Consider the following 19,038-nt stretch of genomic DNA (forward strand, 5'->3'; position numbering starts at 1 on the left):
TTCTCTCCTTTATGTGTGTGAACACATTCTAGCAGCCTGATCATTGCTGCTTTGATAAAGCTCACTGACAACTTGAGGTCAAACCCAACTATTTCAGTCTGTTTGACTTAGTGGGCAGATCAGTGGCAGCCTGTTTGTATATATATGCCTATCTTGGTGGATTTCTTTGATGTTAACCACTGTTAAACTGACTCACTACGTGATTTGTTTCAGGTACCAGTCCTGGACTTGTTCCCACCTGGGTGTGGCTGTTCAGTGCTTTTACCACCTTTTGTGCTTACGCTTTAGGTAAAGTACAACTAAATAATTTACACATCTGATGTCTTCATGTAGTTTTATCTACTAGTTCGCTAACGCTGATACTGAGATGAAGAGGCATCGTGGATAAATTATTGATCTCTCTCCAAGACAGTTCTCTGAGATTTAAAAAAAAAAAAAAAAAGCCAAAAAAATGCATAAAACTCAACACCCCCCCCAAACAACAGCACTTTTAATTATATATTAGAAGTTCTATGACTGTAGCACTTATCCCTGTCGAAAGTGCAAATTGTTTTAGAGGAGCAATGGAAATCATTATGTAGCTGCAGTCACTGCTGTTGGTTTTCATAAAAGTCTGTGGCTTCCAATGGTGACATTCTGAGAAGCTCCCTGACACTGGCATAAGCACAGGTGCTTTCAAAGACAGGCAAAATACAGGCAAAGCAGAGAAAAAGGAAAACGCACCTTGCAATGCAGTGGTGTGAAGACATAGATCTGAACTGATGCAGATCTGGGAGTGAGATCCACATTACCATGGCTATTTTGCTTTCTTTTCCAAAGCTAACTCATTCCAAACTAGTCACTCCACAATGTGGTGAACAGAGTTAATTTTGGGGGGGGAACTCAAGGTGGTATATTTACACGGACTGCCCTGTGCTGTGTAAAGGTACCCTCTCTTTGGAGCTGGATCTTATAAAGCCCTGCACTGCAGAGCTAGCCATACATTTGTGTGCCATACTTATCATATGCAGACTAGACATTAATGTCTTCTAGATGTACACTGCAGTGTTGTGCAAAGATGCTGTCCACTTCTGGTATCAGACCCATGCACATAGAGCCATCTTGATTTACCTGGGGGTATCCCCTTGTGCAACACCTCCCCCTGCACTGTAAATGCCTTGGCATTTCTATTCCAGTGGCAAGTTTGTGCCACAACTATTTTGTCCAGTATTTCTTTGTATTTGTGCCATAAAAATCACTGGGACAACCATCCCTTGAAGCTTACTACCAGTCAGATTTCCCTAATAGCTCTCTATAATCATTATCAGAAGCATCGGTTTCTCTGTATGTAATTATATGGAGTTTAATGAAGTGGCTATTGTTTCATAAATAGGAATTACATATTGGAGCTGTTAGTGTCTGACACCCCAGAAAGCTCATTGGAAATTCCGTTTCTGAGGTTCTTAATGTAGATGTTATTTGCAAGTGAGGCCTATAGTTCCTAATACTTGGATGACAAGGAATATAGTGTCGACAGTCAAAGCTATAATGAACTGATATATATGTAGACTTTTATGTCTGCTCCAAGCCACTTCATGAAATATTTAGTCTCAGATTTAATTCTGCATGGCCAAAGTTGTCCCTTTGAAAGACTGCAAAGAGCCATAATAACTAACCAACTATGCAGCTTTAATCTCACTCAGCTTCTTTTTATTGACAGTTACTCTCTCCAAATTCCCTAGCATGCTGTTCTCTTTTCCCCTCTTTGTTAAGGTGGTTTGGTATCTTCTCCCTCACCATCAAGTGGAGTACTCTTCGCTGTTTTTTTTAGTTCCTCTATTTAAATATTATATGAACTTTAATAAAACTGAAGATTTATGAACCTTCATGAGACAAAATCATAACATAAGAATTCTAAAGCAATGGCAGTGTAGGTTGTCCACTATTGAACATACGCTGTTGCTGGTGTGTATGATTTAGAACTGAAACCTAAACCAAAATATTTTCAGTTTCTTGAAAAGCTAGTGAAACCCCATGGAAAATGTGTGTGTGGGGTTTTTTTTTTTTTAAATCTTACTTTTAAAAATCTAAAAGATCCGATTTTACTTATGTGTTACACAGTTCCTGTATTTTTCTCCATGTCTAGTGTAATTAAAAGTACCGTATTTCGTGACACCATTATAAGCCTAAAATCTTTTTAGTAAAACTGAAGTTCCTGCAAAATGAAAATCACTCTTTCACTGTGATATACATAGTTTACATCCGATGTCAATATTCTTTTGTGACGACCTAAAATAATTTATGATCAGACAAATCTTCTATCATTCTCTTTTTTTTTTTAATATTACCCTAATAACTAAATGCTCTCTGATTTGCAATAGATGTTCTTGAAATATAAAAGACCATAAACTTTTTAGGGATGATTACATATCTATTTGCTAGTTAATTTTCAGAAGTAGCCTTTAACAGACTGAAGAGTTTCTACATTTATAGCAACACTATTCAAGTAACCTCAAGCTTATATAGTTTTCTTTCTACACATGTCAGTAAGATGCCGAGAATTCAATGGTGTTAACAGAGCGAGAATGCAGCTCTAGAAGAGGACAAGCCATATTAAAAATCCTCTATGAGATCTTTAACTTTTAGAGTTGTGAGAACTGTCTCAATAGATTTGTATTTGAGCAGAGGATATCTCACAGCTGCTTAGGTATTACAATAGGGAGATAGACTAAAATCTGTACAAAATGAAATCCCATGTTTTCCTGGTTTAGATCCCTGAAGTATATTTACATTAAACAAAACTCAGAGTACTGCCAAATAATCTGGAAAAGTAAGTAGCATATGATCTGTAGCAGCTGTGGAGCCTTTGGTCTCACTCGGCTGAGTTGTATCTCTAGTCAGTTTTGGGTTACTAATGCTATCAATAGCTAATAATTGTTGGCTATAGTACCTGCCAAGTAATATTAAAAAGAAAAGAATTCTTCATGTTATTTTGAGATTCAGGATAACAGTAAACAATCTGAAAGGTTGGTCCTATGTACTTTTTCCTAAGAGGTTCATCCTGCATAATTACGCTTAACTTCAAGGAGAAAATATTTCTATTTCTCACCAGCACAATCTCTGAGAAAAGACTAAGGGTACGGTTTGGTAACACAACTGAGAAAGGTTACAGCTGCTTCCTTCCTTCCTCCTTCTCCTCCCTGCATCCACCACCCCTCCCTTGTGCCATCTCCCTTGCTTTTCCACAGCGCCAGTCCTGTTCAGTGACCTGGAAAGAGATGTAATGTGTGCTGTCTTTCCACCCGCTGAGCAGGATGCGGGTCCTTCCCTGTTCAGCAGCAGTGAACTCTCAGATCAGCTCAAACCATACCGTCCAACTGCATCCTTAGAGTGAGATCCAGTACAGTGTTTGGACATCTTTCAAGCACTTAAGTATTAAAAGTGATCAACACATAACTCACCTTAACAGTAAGGTGTTCTTGGAGTCATAGAATTATTTAGATCAGAAAGGACTTCTAAGATCATCAAGCCCAACCATTAACCTAGCACTGCCAAGTCCACCACTAAACCATGTCTAAATGCCACATCAACACATCTTTTAAGTACCTCCAGGTACGGTGACTTTACCATTTTCCTGGGCAGCCTACTGCAATGCTTGACAACCCCTTCAGTGAAGACATTTTTCCTAATATCCAAACTAAACCTGCCCTCATGCAATTTGAGGCCACTTGCTCTTGTCCTGTCACTAGTTATCTGGGAGAAGAGACCGACCCCCACGCGGCTACAACCTCCTGTGAGGGAGCTGCAGAGAGCAACGAGGTCTCCCTCAGCCTCCTCCTCTCCAGGCTAAACAGCCCCAGTTCCCTCAGCTGCTCCTCATAAGCCTTGTGCTCCAGCCCCTTCCCCAGCCCCGCTGCCCTTCCCTGGACACGCTCCAGCCCCTCAGTGTCCCCCTCGCAGTGAGGGGCCCAAACCTGAACACAGTGTTCGAGGCGCGGCCTCACCAGTGCCCAGTGCAGGGGGACGGTCACTGCCCCAGTCCTGCTGGCCACGCTGTTTCACAAAATGCCTTAGTGAATCTATCCCACAAGGGGTCTGAAGTCTCAGGGGGTCCACAACACCAAGGGACAGGTGAGAAGCCCCATGGATGCTTCTCAGCATTTTCATTGAGAAACTAATTGCAGGGACTGACATAAAAGTGTTGAAAGACCGCTGGGGACAAGTAATTCTGAATGTCTTCTAAAGCTTATAAGGAAGGTGGCATTTCCTTGAAGAGTTGAGGTAAGGACAGAAAAGTGACTTGATAACTGAGGCAAATATTTTACGAGCAATCCTAACGTGTTGGTATTGAAGGGACTGTTGTGCTTCAGTTTGTTGTCATTGGTGTATTTTTGCTGTGTTATATATGGCAGTTGTGAAGTGTATGTGAAGAAAGTTACGCCTTTTGTTGTGCTCTAATTCTTTGTTTCTTTTCTTCTCTCAATCTCTCTAGACTCTATAGATGGGAAACATGCTCGAAGGACTCAGTCCAGTACTCCTCTAGGAGAATTATTTGACCATGGGCTGGATAGCTGGGCTACCTCCATTTTTGTGCTTTCTTTTTTTTCTGTCTGTTCCCGTGACAATGGGAAGACTGGAGTTTCTGTATATACAATGTATATATATTTAAGCATTGTCTTGTTTAACTTTATGTGTTCACACTGGGAGAAATATAACACAGGAGTTCTTTTTCTTCCTTGGGGATATGATATAAGCCAAGTGGTAAGTATTTATCATTTCTGGTTTGATTTTATTTTTTTTAAAACTATGTTAGTGTTTTCAGTAATATTACAAAAATAGAAGAATAGAGCTCAAGGCAAATATGTTTGGCCAAGACTTTGAATGTGAAATAGCATAACCTGAAAAGTAATTCAGAAGTATTTCCTGCATTTGCAAAGAAGGGATGCTCTCAAGCAAGTTGTCAGCATCAGAGATTCATTGCCTTGCAGGAAAAAGAAAGGCTTGCAGCAAGCCTAGCAGTCAGACAGTGCCGATGAGAATGTCATTTAACTGTATTTGATTTGTGGTATTAACACAAATTATTATGCTATCTGAAGCCATAAACAATTTTCCCACCAACACTAGGTTCTAAAGCATGATGTGAATTAGTCCAAGGAGTATTTATTAACAGTAATTGCACAGTTATGCAATACTAGACCTTCTCAGTTCTACTGCCTCTTGTATCAAATGTGGTAATGAAAATAGCAATGTACCTATACAGGGAGCATTATCTGTTGTCAGGTGATTTTTACCCTTGGAAAAAAGTTGAAGTCACACCAGCAGAGGTTTCCTCTCTGGGAATGATGTTCAGTATATGTCAATATTGTATCAGCCCACAGCCGGACCCCAGCTGAATTCTTGACTGGCTTACAGCCCTACCTTGAGGTGGACCTCTTCAGAAACATGCCTGGGGCACCATGGTGCCTTCAGCAGACAAATGAGTAACAGCAGTAACAAGCTGAGTGCACTGCCAAGGGCCCAGTGCTGGGATTTCTGGGCTGGCTTATCTATTTCTTACGATAGTCAGGCTCTTGCAGCCTGAGGAGCACAGTCCCAGTCTTCTGAGCTTCCTGTCACAGGCATGAGATGGAAGGTACAGCCAAATATACATAATTGAAAAGAAGTTTGACAAATATTCAAATATGTGTTTTAATGGAAATACAGTATTTGAATTAATGGCTGCAGATGTATTGCTGTAAACATAATCAGAATTCAGTGGTTTGAGAACAACTCGGAGATGGTGGTCCAGCTGTGGTGCATCTGTTTCATCCCCTAGAAGATGGGTTCTGGGAGAAGAAGTTGGCTCAGGACTAAGACATTAGGCAGCCAGCTGGTCTGCAAGTTTCAACCATGTATAAGTAAGGCTTCTTAGTGAAGTTCTTCCAGCAGGACAGGAACAGCTATGTTCAAATCAATTTCACTTGTTGCTCAGATGATCACCATAGGTATACATGCAACTGGTTAGAAGGCTCTTTTGGATTGCTACAGCATCTGAACTGTATTAGTGGTTAAATACGGCAGTGGGTAACAAGTAATAGAGCAGTGCTGTTAACTCTGTCAGTGCCTTTTAGTGACCCATGCCTCTGTCACTGCTTTCCCATCTGGGAAATAATAGTAATAAAATTTCCCTGCCTGACAGATTTGTGGTGAGGATGAATTTCAGTGAAGTTTGTAAACTGCTTTGATTAACTTGGATGCAAGGTGCTAACAAGTGCTATTTCCTGTTCCCCCTTGGTGCTGAACTGCTGTCCTGCATGCTTGTACTGCATCACAGTAACTTCTGTGATGATTTGCCTGTAGTCAAAATGATGAGCATGTAGATGTAAGGATTTTTTGATGCTGTATAGCACAATCATCCACAGTGGTGGAAGACTGTACTACCGAAATACCTGTGTGTCAGTTTTCCCATCTGTAACAATTGGCTGTAGTTGTGATTGCCTGTGAACAGACAAGACGGGATTTGTAGATCAACATAGTATTTTTTCCATTAGTCCAAACTACATTTCATGCACACCAGAAAATACATAATGTATTTTTCCCAGCTGTACTAACTAGTCTAGTAAAAGATCTTAATTCCCCTACAAAAATTGCCTTGCCTTTCGTTTTGTAAACCCATTCAGCAAATCTTGTTTGATGTGTGCACTATTAAAGGTAGCTCTCCCGCTGCTTGGAGGAGAGGATACTGAGGATGTAGGCAGGTGTCTGATGATGGATAAGAAAGGTAATGTTCCCCTTGCTGTTTTTTCCGCCCCCACTTCTCTGCTAGATATTCCCACATTCAGAGGCAGAGAGGGCAGAAGCGCTTACAGGCTGCTTTCAGACTGATTCCCAGCATTTAGTTCGCTGTTTCCTCCATGGCATTCCTAGCTGGATTGCTGCATGAATGCGCCTTTCTGCTCTGTCTTCACTAATTTCACTGACAACATGATGCTCTTGCATTGGCATGTCAGACATTCAGGTGGTCTAGTCCCCTGCTTCTGCTTTTAAATTTGACGGTAGCCAGGAACTTTGGGCTTGGTTATCACCACAAAGCTCAGGAAATACAGTAATTAGGATAAGTGTGCAAATAGATAACTGTTGACCTTAATGAAAGCTTGGTTGACGTGTGGCTCCCAGGACACTGCTGCTGAGTCAGCTCCGCTACAGCCATAAACACAGACAGCCCGCTCACTGGCTCTGTGTTAGCTGCGGTATAAGAAGAGCTGCTGTTCCTCATGAAAAAAATACCTCATTATAAATACAGAAATTGGTGGGGCTTATGCAGATCACATTTTTCTATGACTTGATGACTCGTCAGAATCGGTAACCTAATTACGCTAGCTGGGCTGTAATTGGCACTCCAATTAGCTTTGATTACAGCAGACGGCCATTCATAGGAAGCTGTGGTTTGTAAACTTGAAAAATGGCTGTAATGTGCCTGAGAGATGCTTGGTCAGAGGGCTGCTGTGTTTGTAGATCCAGAATCAAGGAGGCGGCGTCTGCAGCAGTAAAAACTCTTCCCTCTCCCTTCGGCGCAAGGAGCCATCTTGTGCTGACTCCTCTGCGGGTGGAAAGGGAGAGGAGCCTGTTCACGCCATAACATCTAGACAATTTTCATATACTTTTGAGTAAGCATACCTAATAGAAATCCCAAAATCACAGGCTGAAGAGAAGGCTAAAAAAGAAATCTTTGCAATGTTCTGTGAGAAATTCTCTTGGTTACGTCTTGTGAAAATAATCGCTTTTATTTTTGTCACAAGCCCAACCAAAGAAACCTAATATCTGCAAATTAAGTTTCTTGGAGAAAAAAAGACAGAGCTTTCCTGAGAAATTAAAATGTCAGGCTGCTGCCATATGTTAATTTTCACAGACATCTTGGTTTGGTTTTTTTTAAAAAAAATCTATTTTCTTCCTGAAAAATTTAATATTCCCCTAACAAAATGCTCCCATAATCCTGCTGTTGCTTTTCATAAGCCACTGCCGTTGAGTTCATAGTATGGGAACAAAATGTTCATTTTTCCTTAATACGGTGTAGTGATACCTCTGCTTACATCACTGCTGCCTTAAGCATAACAGGGAGATACCCTTTATATTCTTAAATAAAAGTTTAAAAGTGAAAAGATGAGCTGCTGGAGTGATCCAGCCGATTCCAGACTCCTTCCTCTCACTACCCAGCCAAGAGGGCAAGCTTGAAAAAAGCACAAAAGCTCAGGCAGCAAATGTGAAGGTCAGCAGGCAGTTCTCTGCCCCTGCGCTTGCCCTTGTAGAGAGAGGATAACCAGAAATCCTATATACAGTCATGCCTGAAGGCCAGGATGCTTGGACTGCAAGCCCCAGGTTTTTGGTTTGAGATGCTTTCCCAGCTGCTTCTGCCCAATGGCTTTGGACAGCCCCACCTAAACTCCCAGGGAGAACACTCTGCCTGCCTCAAAACTCTGAATAAATGAACTATATGTTGCAGGTAACGACTGAAACGTTGTAGAACTTACTTTTCTCCTTCCTTTCAGTCAAAACAGGGTAAGGTTTTTTTGGATGCTATATACCAGGTTTTCTTTTGACAAGCAGTTTACAAAATTTATGCTGAAATATGTTTCATATGGCCTTTTCCCGGGAAGTGCTGTGGCACCCGGTGTTTCAAGAGCTGGCAGAGAAATCCTGAGCAATGCAAATGCACAGCACATCTTTAAAAACCTTCTATTTCTTCTGAGGGGCAAAAAAAAAGTCTCTGTTAAAGAGAAAAATGAGGATGCAAAGGTGTCATTCTTTGGTCGTGTTATCAGGATCCAGAATATTTTTTTTATTTTAGTTAAAGACACTCACTTTCAGAGTTTTTTAATTTGAAGTGTCTGTGGAAAGCATAGCCTTTTTTGTGAAGAGGTAATATCGATTGTTATTTAGTTCCAAAGGTAGGAGTGCACTGGAACCGGTTGAAGTAAAAGAACCGGTGGCCATGTGGAAGCAGTGCTGGCCAGGCTATGGTGTCTGCTCCAGCTGCCTCCTGGCACAGCTGGAAACCAAACTCGCTACTCAGTTATCTGAGGGAACCCCCATAGTGTTTCCATGGGAAATTTAAATGGAAGAACTTGTGAGGCACAGGCCCGCTCTGCAGCAGATTCCTTCGTTCTTAACCAGTTGGCTATGATTCTCCTCAAACCTTTCTTGGTTAATTAATCTTCCACATGCCTTTAGCTGTTTACTTATCACATACTGCATATCTAAATGCAAAATGACCTTTTTAAGATACATAAAAACCTATCTTTATAGGCTAAATTTTCCAGCTTTATTTATTGAAAGACAAAATACTGAAAAAAAAAATTAGAAAGGAAAAAGTATACATTACACTATAGCTAACTCCTATTGAAACTCACTTATCGAAAATCATTAGTTCTTACTTTTTTAGGCAAGTGTGAAGTATATTTTTAGAGGCAAAAAACAACGTATTTAAAATTAGTTTGTTCTCTAGACGTTAATTTTGAGTACTGTGTTAATGGAAGATATTTCAACACATAAGCAATCAATGCCATTGGAAAATGCTAGTGAAATTGAATATTACACTGAAATTAACATCATTTTTTGTGGAATCAAACAATTTAAAAGCGTAGACATAATAATTTTAAAAAAGATAAGAAAATGTTTGATTTTTTTTTTCCTGTGTAGTACATCACACAGCATACTCAGTGTGCCTGTGTATAAAACAGAAATGGTGGATCATTAGGGAGAGAAACAATGTGTGTATGCACACACACAATCTAGAATATTTTGGTCACAAATCTTACACCTGAAGTAACTGGAAAACATGAAAGAGATGGTGATTTTTAAAAAAATCAGATATTTTAGAGAATAGTTAAAACGCTAGAAGCTAGAAAATTTTGAGGCATTATACTGCTTTTTAGCAGTTAGGGAATATACTGCTAGAATATTCCCAATGCCATATTAAAGATGTACACTGATTTTACAGAGGGACAAAAGTGACTATGTCGCTGTGATTTACTAAATTGTGACAAGATAGGGAGCCACTGCTCAAAAGCCAACTGTCCCGCTGTTCAGCTGTATCAAAGGGCCTACAAATTACCACCATGTATTTCCAGTTTTTTGACTGCATAAGTACTCCTCCTCCTCATAGGTAAGGCCTTGGCAAGTGAAAAATTTTCCTTGTCAGATGCTGCAGTGAATTGGAATCCAGGATTGTACACATCTGATGCTAACTTGCTATATAGTCCTTATTTGTGTTACTTGATTTGGACTTCTCATTTTACAAAAGATTGCAAATATATTTCCTTGCTAAAGACTACATTTATATCTGAAAAGTACTAAAGCTGTTTGATGCCAGAGAGATGAGTAAAAAGCCTGGCCATCTTGTCTTAAGTAGAATCATTCAGTTGCACTTAAAAACACCGCTTGACATTTAATTCTTTTTTTTTACTAGCAGTGATTTTAAAAACAGTTTATACAGCTGATTAACGTACTTATGTTTTGTCTAATAATCCTGAAAATCTTCAGTTGTCACACTATAGCTTAGATCAAAGGATGGAGACATTTTCTCATTCTTCCAGCTTTCTAAAGGAGGTCTTTGAGACTGCCTCAGCGAAGTCAAAGTTACGAGTCCTTAAAAAACAACACCACAAATTTGAAGCCAAAGAATGTTTTTTCATACACTACATCTGTTCAGTAAGAGGCAGTCTCAACCTGTGAGGGCTGCGTCACCGAATCCCAGGGCAGGGGATTCCCCTGAGAGTCTGTTGCGCAAGCACTCCTGTTCCTAGAGGTGTGCTGACATCTGACAGTGATACTTATGACTGTACTGCCAAAAGTACTAACTAATAACAGATAATACTGCAGTTCCTCCTTTATCACTTGCCAAGAAAGTCAGTTCAGAATGCAACATGTGAGGGTAAATTCAGGCTCCATGAAAGCCAGTTGGAGTTTTGCCATCAACTTTGACGGGGCCAGGATTCCACCCGTCATGTCTTATGGATAACATAATGCAGTTTCTTCAGAAGGCCAAATGTTAGGTCTGTTGCAGTTGCTTGCAGAACCCTTTGTACATGTCCTTCCTTTAGACCAAAACTTGACTCACTGTCTTCGATGGCCCAAGATGTAACTCTCATACTAGCATCTGCCCTTCTCCATTGCAGATCTGTTGTGCTGCTTGTTCTTGCAGAGGCAATTCAAACATCCAATTCTGCAATGATGTATTCAAGCAAAATTCTTAAAGAGCAACATACCAACAGGGGAAGAATCTTGAATTTAGATACAGAGAAGTCAGTGATGTCAAATGTAGTGATATTTACGAGTAATAGGGAGTTTAAGTGACATCAGTGCTCTGCTACTAATCTGTGATCTTAAACAGGCTGTTATCCAAAAAAGAGATTTTCAGTGTTCCTTTAGAATGAAGTAATTAATTTAATAGAAGACTGGAAATGTGTTTATTGATGTTAAAAATGAAGAAACCCCATAACATAGTGAAAAATGAGTATTTAAAAAAACTAAACAAAAAAATGGTAAAATCTGTTGTGCAGGTAAAGCTGTCAAATATTTATCATCCCAGAGTCAGAAGCTGTATTGAATGGAAAATATAAAGGTTACTGAATGTTACGTAGGAATAAATAGATGACTATGCAGTCTTCTAAATGGCATTATAATTAACGTAGTTGTTTTCATTTAGAGATAAAGTGTTCACAATTCATTCTTAATCCAAATCTAGAGGAGTTCAGGAGATTGAGATATGTAGCATGAAGCTTACAGTCCCTTATGAGTCCTATAGCAAAACTAAACATCTGAGAACAAAACAGCCTAGAGAAAGAGCAGGGCAGCAGTCCTGCTCGCTGGGCGTCAGCAGCAGAAGGGGCTGCAGGGGTGGGTGGCCTAGGCTGAGCCAGGAAACAAGTTTCAGGAGGGAGAGGGGTCCCTTGAGGAGGTGGGATCAAAGGCACAAGGGCTTGGGAACCACTGAGCCACGTTCAGTACTGCATTTGCATGTTAAACACCTAAAATGATTAATGAATTCGTGCCATAAATCGGAGGTGGTGCTGCTACAGGTAGTACAATGGGTGTGAAAGGTATTGCTCTAGGAGCTGTAGGGTATTGACTGCAATAAGATTTCTGACCTCAGCTGGGTCACAAAATTAATCCTGAAGAGACAGTAAACATTACATTTACATCTCTGCTGAAGCTGGTGGCACTTCGGCAAGTGACTCATGAGTCTTCTGTATGCGTCCTTTCACTCTTAATGTTTCTTTTTGTGTCCTGTAACAATGTTATCTGTGAAACGAATTAAAAATCAGGGAAGACTTCAGCTCCCTCCCCTTCTTTTTATTTCTTCACATTCAATTTAACTTTTTAAACCTTTTTATTATTTCAGGTGAGCTTAGATTGCCTCCCCCCCCCCCCCCCCCCCCCAGTTATTCTTATATGATCAGTTCAGGGGACTGAGCTGCAAAATAACCACATTGCTAATTCTGAAGTCTGTATGCAAATACAAGAGAGTGCATATGCACTGGGGAGACCTGCATTAAGAAGGGATTTAGAAATTATGTGTTTTGAAAAGGTAAGTCAGTAATACTGACCACATGCAAGCAGATGCACACATTAGTAGGGAAGTTGCTTTCTTACTGTATTTCATATGTTTTAAATAATTTTGTTGGTGACCCTGGAAGCTGCTTCACTGCTTAGAAGTAGTTGTTTTGGGATGGCAGCATCAGGTCCTGTAAAGTGGAGACAGAAGTAAACCAACAGATTTTATTTACTCTTGCATTTGTATTCAGATGATAAACAAAATTCGGTGCCTTTAGAAGCAAAGGATTGAAAATATGTTATCCTTTTCTATAGGTATTAATAGCAGCATATCTGCTGACTGGTGTTGTTGGTGTGGAAGTCTGGCAGAAACCTCTCCTCTTTGGTTATTACATTACAGACGCATTAGTAATCTTGCTTATAGGTAAGTGTCCAGATCCATGCAAAACTATAATACTTTTTAATTATTTTGATTAGATATTTCTTCTTTTTCCTTCATATTTTTTTCCTTTTTCTAAGTGTTGGCTAGTCCAAACCCCATGTAAATAGAGCTGATTAAAAGGGCTGATACTGGAAAACTTTTAAAAAGTAGATCATTTTGGAGACATTTTTCCTCACTGAATTGCTGTTGCCCACAAATAATACAGAAAACGTTTCTTACCTGCACGTGCAGTTCAGTGCAGTGCGCTGGCTGGCTGGCTCTCAAAGACTCAGGAACTCCTCATATCACTCAGATTTAACTTTATATAAGTTTAATGTTTTGGCCTGCAGCACACTATGCTCCAAAACATTACGGACAGAAGGAATAAAGGCATTATTTAAATAATCTTAGGAGGCACAACTGTAAATATGAAAAAGAGCCAGGTGGTTTCTAAGCTCTTTTTTTAGAAATTTAGTACTACTTTCTGAACAGAAGTCATGCATTTTTCATATACAGCAGTGGCTTATTTACTCATTATTTGATACTGTGAGTGTAGTTTGAAGTAAGCATAGAACATTTTTCAACTGCTATAGCTAGACTGAGAACAAGAGTAGTTACATTTTAATGAATTAAAAACATGGTAGTCTTAACTAAAAATGTGCGTATGCAAAATAGCTTTGATGTATTGCTTGGAAGGTGAAGAAATTAGCATATAGGGATTTTTATATGACTGTGCAAGCGATGAGAAGAGGGCGCTAAAAAAAACCTGTTTGACACAGACAGTCTAGACTTAAATCCCAAGAAACACCCTCAGTCCTTGAGCCAAATGGACGACTTGGATATAGGTGCATACCCAACACCGACTCTACCCAGGACTTATCTGCGCATTTCATTTAGAGATAAAGTGTTTGCAATTCATTCTTAATCCAAATCTAGAGGAGTTCAGGAGATTGAGATATGTAGCATGAAGCTTACAGTCCCTTATGAGTGGGTGGACTTTTGAATCCACTGCATTGACTTGTGCTTTCACCACCTTTTCCCACGGTAACGTCTCCAGCAGATACAACCTCCAGCCTCAGCAGTGCTTCCAAGAATCCTCAGATTGGAAAGGACCCTGCATTCAGGCTGTGCCTTCAGGGACATGGTTTTGACAGTCCTTTGGGCTTTAGCCAGAGTGTACAACTGACCATGTGTGACCAAGATTGTACAGTCTTCTTCTATTTTAGACACTCTGATAAACGGAAAGAAAGGAAGGGGAAAAAAACCCCTAATGGTCGCCTTTTCAGTAGTCAACTAATTATTCAGCTTGACAGAGGTGTAGAATAACACACCCTCTGGGGGCTGGCAGGGTGCTGAGGGGTAGGGAGTGATTTGTGCTCTCAGAGGAGCACCACAGGTCCAGGAGTGATGGATGCTGGCTCACACAGAAGCGGCAGGTCAGGCCTGTGTTGGCATTACGTGCTAGCATGGGCTAGTCCATTGAACACGCTTGTTCTGTGCTATGTGCATTGCTGCTTTTGTTCCTGTCACCGAGGCACATGACAGCCTGTTCAGTGAGTAGTACACTGATGGCTTCTCTTGTGCTTGGGAAGCCATGGATGAAGGTTTAATTCAAACTGTTCAACATGTTAGGAAGGTTTGTGGTAGGGAAGCATGTCAATGTCATCAAATCTGCAGAAGCGAGCATCCTTTTTCATACTCTACTAAAAGCAGCTGCAAAAGAAGGTTTGATGCACTACTGCATTAGCATTAGAAAGAGTTACTGCTTCTGTCTCACGTAGTGTGCTTGCGTGAATGGCTCCATGAGCAGAGAACTGAGTATTTCTTCCATCATTGTCTCAAGCAGAGCAGATGTAAGAGCCAAAAGATTTATTTGAAAATACTGTCTCTCACACAACTATCCACAAGGCCATTAACAGGGCAACTTTTGCAGCTTAATTATAGTTAAATATGGGCAAGAGATTATCTTGGTTGACTCTATATTACAAAAGCGTCACAGTGCTTAGTAAATCTCTTAAAAACAGGTGCTAAATTTAAGTATTAAAAAAGCAGAATCCTTCCACTGAGGATCATGCTGATCCATAAAGCACTGCCGTTTCACCACAGGTTTGAACCTCAGCTCAGCAATAGTGATGAAGGTGGTTATCGCTGGATAACCTATGTGTGGTGAATATCGATATATAGAGTTTTTAGAAGCTTGTAGTAAATTGCAGGACACCACTGTGATTGCAGAAAAAGTATCAGTCTAACCCACACCAAGGGCTGTGCAGCCGGGAAGATTAAATCATTCTCTCCCTTAGAGAGGATGCAGCGTGTCCTGCTCAGTCAGATCCATTTGTATCAGAGCCCACTCTCCGGCGTGCTCAGAGATATATATAAAACTAGGCACATAACTTTTGTGGCTAGTTAAAAAGCAAAGTGATGTAGTGGGCCTCTGTTGTTTTTTTATGAGTTAGTTTCCCAGGACCCTGAGAGGAGCCATTAAACCATAACTGGCTGTCCTTAACCATCTGATGGCATTTAGTAGTCACTAGTGGTCCTTCTAACAATGAACCTGTAGCTGCTCCATCAATACTTGGCATTCGTTTTGTGGTTTTACTGTTCTGTACACAACAGGAGTTCAGCTGCTGAGCCGCCACTTCTCCAAGAACAGCTGGGCTTTAGCTAGTACCTTATGTAGTGGGAAGAAGTCCAAATGATATGCACAAGAGTGGAGTTTTTCAGATGTTTTTCCTGGAGTTTCGGGAGGGGGGCAAGAAAAAGAACAGCCCACGTATAACCTAAAGATGAACTCTGCAAAAGCACCTCCTTGGAGGAAGCTGTGGTATTGCCAGGTGACACTCACTTGCTGAAAATAATGGGATTTTTATCAGGTGCCAGAACACACAAAGATATACATAAAAGTGCAGCAATACCAGTGTTTAGATTAGATGTCTTAGGAAAGCCTCCCAAAAGAGAGCTTTACGTATGTCCCTGGGAACTGTCTAGCACACTGTGAACACCTGTGGGAAGGTCAAACTTTGGGCTGCTGAACAGTGACCTCAGAGGACTCCCTTGTGAAGCAGAGAAACTTCTGCATAGTATTTTATGGGAATGTTTCAGCTACCCAGTGAACAAAACCCCATAATTTTCACAGGAAGTGAATGCAATTCCATCCTGCAGCTCCAAAACACACACCTAGCTGGACACCAAACAGACGAAGGCGGCCATTCTCCTGTTTCCAGAGTGTGTTGTCCTGGCTGCTAGACAGAAATGCCTTTTCTCTCCTAGCAGGATAGCAGCCAGACCTTTCCAAAGGTATGTGCCTGTGTGCGCAGCTGGAACTAATCACTTCTGCTCTCAGCCAGGCTCCTGTGGATGGCACTCCCAAAGCTCTCTTGGGATTTAACCTCAATTGTCCCATAGTGTTATCTGCCTAACTAGAGTCCCTTCAAAGGGCAGCACTGGGGTGAGAGCTCTCATTTATTTTCACCCCTCCAGGGTATCCCAAATGCCTAGCATTCCCTGTCACTCTGCTGTCAGGTTGAGAGCAATATAAAATATTTACAGTACACATTTTAAAACAGTCAATTCCCCACATAAAGTCTAGTACCACAAATGATGCTATAGACTTCATAAGATTTTGACTGACAGGTAAACATCAGTAGTTCAGGGATCAGCATTACTAATTGATGATGGGTTTTGTCTCACATTGCAATCAGATGACCTGTAATAGGTGCATGTTCTGAATGAAGCATTTCCCATTCTTGGGACATTCATACTTGCTCTCTAGGATAGATTTTATTGTGTCTAATAATATTTGAGTTTGGTATGCAATCCTCTCCTCACTGGAGACATTTATATGTCTTTTCTCCTCTACCTGACTGTTCATTTCCTTGAAACTCACTGGAAATTTATTTCAGTCTACTAAATTTGTCCAGAGAGCTCAGAAGTTACGGTGGGATGCACACAAACAATTAAAGTGTTATCACATTAGCTTCATCCCTTAGGAAGCCAGGTTGGAAACACGACTCCTGGATGCACAGGAAGATTCCTGCTCCTCCTCGGTATTAATTGCAACCACAAGAATAAGCTTTGTGGTTAAAGGACCACCAGACCATAGAGTGGATATGTTGTACTGCATCAGTGTGTGTCACTTGGGGCAGACGCTTCCGTAATCAAGACATGGTGGCACATTTGAGTCCAGTCGATCTGGTCAACAGTGCCCAGATCTGGCTACTGAAGGCTGTGGCAAAGCTGAGACAAATTTTCAAAGTACAAGTTTGAACTTGAAATGTGAATGGAGTAATAACATCTGTCAGAGATCTGAATCTTGAACTTTCTTTTAGAGATGGGGCCAAAGCATTCAGAATTTTTTCCTGTGATGTGTATTGGATTGAGTTCTATGCTGACTTTTGCAGTGTGTTCCTTGAGGTTTACTCCTTCTCTGAGCTACTTAAGTATATAAAATGAAGATTAAATAAATAAATGAATGAAAACATAGTAGCAACAAAAAACTAATGATAAGCCAAGCCACAACATTTGAAACATGTCAAGTATTTGAATCCTGTCATAGTGGGAAAGCACAGTTGTCTGTCTAAAAAACAGCGCTTTGTCCTTGCAGTGTGTCCTGTGTGTCAAAGGAAGACACAGAAGTCCTTGCAGTGGTTAATTATACAGCAGCCTGCTCTTTTTTTCAGTGTCAGAAAATGTTTAGGAGGGCATGGTCAAATCATAAATTCTTTCTGCCTCATAGGGGTAAGTCATTCTGTAGTGATTTCCTATAGTTCCCATTGCAAAGTGGCTGATGGTTCTGCCTTACTGATGGATAGTTGAATGATTAAACGTTATGTGATAGGTTTTCAAAACGTTATCACTCCAACAGGCTTTGACTAGCCTTGTTTGAAAAGTGTGGTTAACATGAGTTGGCTTCTATGTTATGTGTCTGTCACCAATTTAACATTTATTAAAGCATTGTTGAGACAGATTGTATGAGACTTCATTGAAGTAAAGGGTGTGAAATGCTCACCTGTCACCCAAGATATATATAAAAAGCAGCTGAGTTCATGTTTGGAGTAACTCATCCGAACCAGTCAGAACAATAACCCAGAAAACTGGAGCGCTGAAGGCCGGAGGCAGAGCAGTGTCACGGGATGCTGATTACAAGTGGGGATGGGTTTGGTGCTGTTAGCTGCAAGGAGTCATCTCACGGGTGGTGGGAGCCCCAACAAAAAGTCAAACAAAGGAGCTCACCTGGCAGAGGCTTTCTGCAAGTCAGTCTGGACTTTACAAGTGAAGGCTCTGTTTCCCTGGTCCTTGATTCTTCCTGTACCCGGAAAAAGAGAATGATGTGTACGTGCTGTGTGAACAGGAACACATAAAAGAAACATCTATATCCATAAACTAATTTCTCAGGCTGCGCTAAATCCCTCCAAATGCTAATTGTTAGCTTACAGCTCAGTTCAAGAGAGATAAATGCGGTGTGTACTTCCTTAGACACTGAAAATAAGCTATGAAATCAACAGGCATGATAAATGCATCCCTTTACAATCTTTATACTCAAGAAGTATCTTAGATGCTAAATGTCCAAAACATATATCAACTTTGTGCATGAATACAGTGCTCATGTTTACACTGTGCTCTTAATCCCTGTAAAATTCAATTCATACTGTGTTGATATGTTTAGATGTATTTTTCTTCTGTCCTTAAATTGCTTAATGTATTCAGACTTTACAGGCTCAATTAAGTCTGAAAATTATATACTCATTTTCTAAGCTTTTTTCTCCCCTAATTACTAAGTGGTTTTAAGTTTGCCATTTTATATAATAATAAAACATAATTTTATAGTTAGTGGACAGCTCAATATGCAGTTATCTGTTTGCACAAGCAACTAAAAGAGTTGCCTTCTCAAGATATGCCTGAGAAAATCACACTGTTCCATAAAGAGCTGCTGTTCCAGTTACAAATACTTTTAAATGTTCACCTTTTGTTGAAGCTTGCTTCCAAGCGCTGATCAGTGTGCTAAACATTCAGTGTGTTATTTTCACGTGTCTAGCTGCTCTAAATGTGGAAGAAATTTTGAAAAAAACATAGAAAATTGTTTAAAGATTTTCCCAAACTAATACTGA

At 40.3% G+C, this 19,038-nt stretch overlaps 1 protein-coding gene across 3 annotated transcripts in view; it reads left to right on the forward strand.

Annotated features, from left to right (window-relative positions):
- Window positions 1-19,038, forward strand: part of LOC308061478 (ethanolaminephosphotransferase 1-like) — a 65,455-nt gene that overhangs the window by 29,865 nt on the left and 16,552 nt on the right. For all 3 annotated transcript variants that reach the window (XR_013927242.1, XM_080381511.1, XM_080381512.1), the window contains exons 4-6: window positions 214-288; window positions 4,472-4,740; window positions 12,826-12,934. Coding sequence is in view for 2 of the 3 variants with exons in the window: in XM_080381511.1 (XP_080237637.1) it covers window positions 214-288; window positions 4,472-4,740; window positions 12,826-12,934 (453 nt within the window). In the remaining variant the exon portion in view is untranslated. The remainder of the gene's footprint in view (window positions 1-213; window positions 289-4,471; window positions 4,741-12,825; window positions 12,935-19,038) is intronic.

This window comes from Falco punctatus (genome assembly GCF_963210335.1).
Source record: "Falco punctatus genome assembly, chromosome: 3".
NCBI classification, from domain to species: domain Eukaryota; kingdom Metazoa; phylum Chordata; class Aves; order Falconiformes; family Falconidae; genus Falco; species Falco punctatus.